We start from the raw sequence: 4,551 nt of genomic DNA, 5'->3' as shown, positions 1-4,551 counted from the left end.
CCTTTGAGGAAAGTAGAAAAGCACTATAAAAGTATACACCGTTTACCATTTTGGAAAAATGAGTTTTAGCTTCATGATTAATTATTGCTACCAGTACCTCAAATCAAGGTTTTTTAGATGGAGATTTTTATCAGATTTATTCAAAAATGATCTAAATTAAAACATAATAAAGTATGCTAAAGTGTTTCAAAACACTGTCCAAATCCAGGTGTCAAGGACCGCCATTCATCTAGTCTTTTAGATTTTTATCTCTAACCTGCTGCTAGTTACCTGGATCATCAACGAGAATCTGCACTGATAGGGTTGTTTGGAAAAGTGACAAGACAACGGCATTCAAAGCCTGGATTTGGACACCCCTAATTTAGAGGATAACAGAAGGTTACATTTACAGGGGCAGCACAGCAAGAAATCTAAGTAAATAATACAAATTTTCATTAACATTTCTAGCTAAGTACTAATTTGAAAGTAAAATGAAAAAAATCTAATTTTGTTCTCAAGACAAATTCGTGACAATTTTTCTTTTTACATTTGACAAGAAAGCCAAAGTTTTTGGGTGTATAAATTACATAATTTTAGGTTTTAAACACAGTTTTGTCATTTTAAGTTTAGTTGATCCATGCAATTTTATGTGAGTCCCCAAAAAGTGTAACTCATCTTTAGCTTTTCAGTTTCACAAACTTTATTTTGTTAGTTTTGATGTATCATGTGTTATTATAACTTGAACAAATCAAAATATCAGTGTTTTTGCACGACACAAACACATTTTGTAGAGCAGTAAATGTTAAATTCTGATGGTCTCATTTGTTCAGACTACTGTTTATGACTTCAGGTGAAGGATTTGGCTTTTATTGCTTTTGTGGTGATGGGTTTTTCATCTTAGATTCTCACATATTTTACATCATGTTTATCCAAACACAATAAAAAAACAGGCTGTGGCTCAAAACAACAGTGAAAACCAACTTATATTTCCTTGGGGGCCATTCTGTGTTTGAACAAAACGGGTGTTTTTGTGTTTCCTCCAACTACTGCCGTTTCTCTGCTCTCCAACTGTCACTTTTCTCCCACTCGATTCTTCAGGGGATCTCTGTCTCTCACGTTCTCACTCTTACCGTCTCACACACAATCATGCACTCATAAATGCACACCGGAGTGTGCTCCCGAGAGGTGAGTGGTTGCTTAGAGAAAACATGAGCATCCCTTGGTGTCCAGACATTCCCACTCCGTCTTTAAGATGATCTTACTTCTGTTTGTCTGTTCATCCTCGAGTCTCGTCTGAAACAATCTATTTTTCTATGCTTGACAGAGTTTAGCCTAAAGCCCCACTCTGATCATCTTTTTTGTCTATTTTCAAAACATTACCGGAGGTATTTTTTTAGGATAAATAGATTTTAAAAAAAGCCTGTCCTTTTCGGGGACATAGTTTCTGCCTCTAAGTTGTTGGCAGGGAGTAAGCCTTCACTCACTTCCCATAATCCTTTTGTTTATAGCCTCTCCCTCCAGCTTACAGACCCTCATAACCTCAAGCTAAGAATATTAGTGAAACAAAAACGTTACCAGATCAGACGAAGAAAAACAAAGACATTGATGGATCCTTCAGATCGGAGTAGTTTATATGTAACAGCTACAAACTTTTTTAAAAGGCATTTTAAAAAATTCACAACAGTTTGATTAGAAATATACTCAGGAATGCAGTTTAAATCTTAATTTTATTTTTAAATGCTGTCAATCATGAAAAAAATGCTACTAGAACATGTTAAAAACCATATTTTCACAAAATTGGGTCTTAAAATGGCAGCATTACAAAGTTCTGCACAAAATTACTTTAAATCTTGCCCTTCTTCTGTCATCTTCACTCCATTTTGAAAGGATTTTCCACGCATTTGAAGACTGTTGAAGAGAAAGCAGGGGGGAGAAAGATAACAGTTTTGCTGTAGCTGTGGTGGGGAAACTCGTGAACTGGGAACCAGAGACGGCGAGGAAGAGTCCTGCAGCCGTGTCAGACGAGAAAACGAGGGTGAATGAAAGCGCAGGGATCAGGAGGAGCAGTAGAGGGAGGAGATGGAGGTTTGGAGGCAGTGGGATCCAGAGAGCGGGTGACTTATTTAGCGGGGGTCTCTGTGCTCCGGAGTCAGCGGATGCAGCTCTGCTCTACATTCAACAGGAGCTCCGGCTTCTAGAGACTCTTGCTTTTCTTTTATCTGCTTCATTCCACTTGTCAGTTGCTATTTTCTCTCCTCTTGTGTCCTCCCTTTTCTCTTTTTGTTGTCTCTCCTGAAGCCCCTCTCATGGTGTTGTGAACATTGTAGCCATCCTCTGTCCCTCTCTCTCTCTTTCTCTCTCCCTCTTTGCCTTGTGTTGTTTCCCAGTATTTTTCTCTCACTCTCTCTCCCTGCGAGAGGGAAAACAGCATCCACGGCTGAGCCGCAATAACAGCACATTCAACAGGGTGCAGACGGCACCTCGCGCTTTGCTGTCTTCCTCTCTGACTCCTCCAAGAGTGTGGATGCAAAGGAGATGAGGTGAAGTGGGGATGAGCTGGAGAAGATCTTCTGCAAAACTCAGTTTGATGGAAGGATTAGAAAAAGGAGGAAAGTAGAAGCCTCCCCCCTCAAAAAAGCAGGATAAAGCAATTGGGAATATCAAGTTGAAGCTTTTTCGTACAAAGGAAGAATCAAGGAAGGAGAAGAGGATAGTTGGGACTGAAAGGAGGATGCCACCTGTGGCACAGATTCTGTTCAACAACAGCTGAGCGGGGCTGCCCTCATTTCGACACACATCCACTAAATCCTGACACCAATGGCTTCCAAGAAGAAGTGGGCAGAGCGGAGAGAGTTACGGAGGGATCGGGCTTTCTCCACCCGGGATGATTCATCTGTTGCGTCCGGAGCATCTGGGCCAGGGCGTTCCACCACCAGGGGGCGTTTTTCAGAGTCATGGAAGAGGCTCAGCTCAAGAGGGGGTTCCACCAAGAGGGGGGCGCTCAACTCTCAGCAGCCACCGGTAAGATAGTTTGAGGACCCCCCCTCGCTGTACTTGCTTCCCAAAGAATAATCAATGACCGCGGCGCTGCAAGGGAAATAGGGCAGGAAAGGCTGCACCACACCTGGGGGGAGCAAAGCATCTGTGAGGGATTAGGGGGTAAATGAAGTTTGATGGAGTACTAATGGATCAGCTCAATTTTAAAAACTCCAGCAATCTCCAACAATTTATTCACTTTTTAACCTGTGTTACTGAAAATATCACATCTTGTTTGATATAAGAAAGCCTCCATCATTGTCAAGTCAGGGTTTGAATCTGTGCAGTTGTTAAGCTTAACTATTTTCCTTGTTACCTTGGAAACGAAGAACTCTGATCAGAGCAAGAGGTTACCTTTCTTTTCTTTTTTTACACTTTTAGCCTATTTTTATACCATGAACTTTTCAAAACTTGTGAAATCCGTTTCCAAATAGCAAGAAAACCATTTTATTTTTAATAATTGTTCTAGAAAGAAGTGAATAAACCTTCTTAAGTGCTAAAACTTCCTAAATTAAAATGACCCAGTCTGTAAAGTAACATTAGTACTCAAAAATTTTACAACTTGATTTAAATCTTAAATTTACACAGGTGCAAAGTGGTTTTGTGATCCGAGTTCTAAGCAGCACTGATAACATATGATATAGATCTAATACATTCAAGGTTCTATCTGCTCTATTTTTGAAATGTGGAACTATGCTGATGTTTATGGATCAAGGTCAGAATCACTAAAGCTGTCTGCGAGCTGGTGCTCGTGGCCTATCATACTCAGCCAATATGTGGGGTGATTTTTGGCAGTAATATCTGAGCCTGAAGATGAGTGGGAGAGAGATATGCTCAGATGAAGGTTTGAGATCAATTTTTTTTCAGTTGTGCTCCAGTAACCAACTATTTCACCCTGCGCCCTTAGTCTGACTGTGACTCACAGTAGCGTGTTTCTGCATTTCGGTCTCTTTTTTGTCATTTATTTATTTTGCATTTGGTACTAGAAATATACATTTGTCAGATACAGGGTGTATGGTATGGGGTTTAACACTGAAATCTAAGTCGTTTTCAGTGCTTGGAGTTTGCATATTTTTTTCCTGCACATGCACAGTCTAAATGCATTCAGTAAAAGCAGAAAGCTATCAGATAGATATGAATTCTTATCAAAGTTGTATAGATTTACATCTCTGGGAAGTTTTTGAATCTCTGCAGATAGGACAGATGGAGATTCATTCTTCTAGATTTCTGCTATTTGAATATAAAACACATTAACGGACACTCTGGGAAATCTGAAAGTACAAGTTAAAGGTATTGTGTTTGCTTCTGTGAGAGTTTATTCATTTAGGACTTACTGTGCACTCCTGTAGGTGACAGACTGAGTGAGTGTGACAGAAATTGGAGAAGAAAGTCTGTGGGAGCTGCAGAATTAAGGAACGACAGAAAAATGACTGATAAATATGAACACAAGGGCTGGGCAAAAAAGTAGTAAAATTTAAAAAAAGGGTTTAGAGGAGTCAGAATCTCATTGATTTAATTTGGAATTAAGTAACGATA

The 4,551-nt window shown here is 39.7% G+C and overlaps 1 protein-coding gene across 9 annotated transcripts in view; it reads left to right on the top strand.

Moving 5' to 3' along the window:
* trpm3 (transient receptor potential cation channel, subfamily M, member 3) overlaps positions 1 to 4,551 on the top strand; it is a 142,174-nt gene that overhangs the window by 4,680 nt on the left and 132,943 nt on the right. For 5 of the 9 annotated variants that reach the window (XM_024275143.2, XM_024275141.2, XM_024275150.2 and 2 more), the window contains exon 1: positions 1,905 to 3,000. The exons of 1 other annotated variant lie outside the window; for it this stretch is intronic. In XM_024275143.2, the coding sequence (XP_024130911.1) occupies positions 2,797 to 3,000 (204 nt within the window). In that variant the 5' untranslated portion in view covers positions 1,905 to 2,796. Of the gene's footprint in view, positions 1 to 1,903; positions 3,001 to 4,551 lie in introns of those variants that run through there. 3 more of the 9 variants (XM_024275142.2, XM_024275139.2, XM_024275152.2) reach the window with 2 other exon arrangements.

This window comes from Oryzias melastigma, linkage group LG9 (assembly GCF_002922805.2).
Source record: "Oryzias melastigma strain HK-1 linkage group LG9, ASM292280v2, whole genome shotgun sequence".
In the NCBI taxonomy this organism is placed as follows: Eukaryota; Metazoa; Chordata; class Actinopteri; order Beloniformes; family Adrianichthyidae; genus Oryzias; species Oryzias melastigma.
The sequence above is the reverse complement of the archived record's forward strand: the minus strand, read 5'-3'. Positions and strand labels throughout refer to the sequence as shown.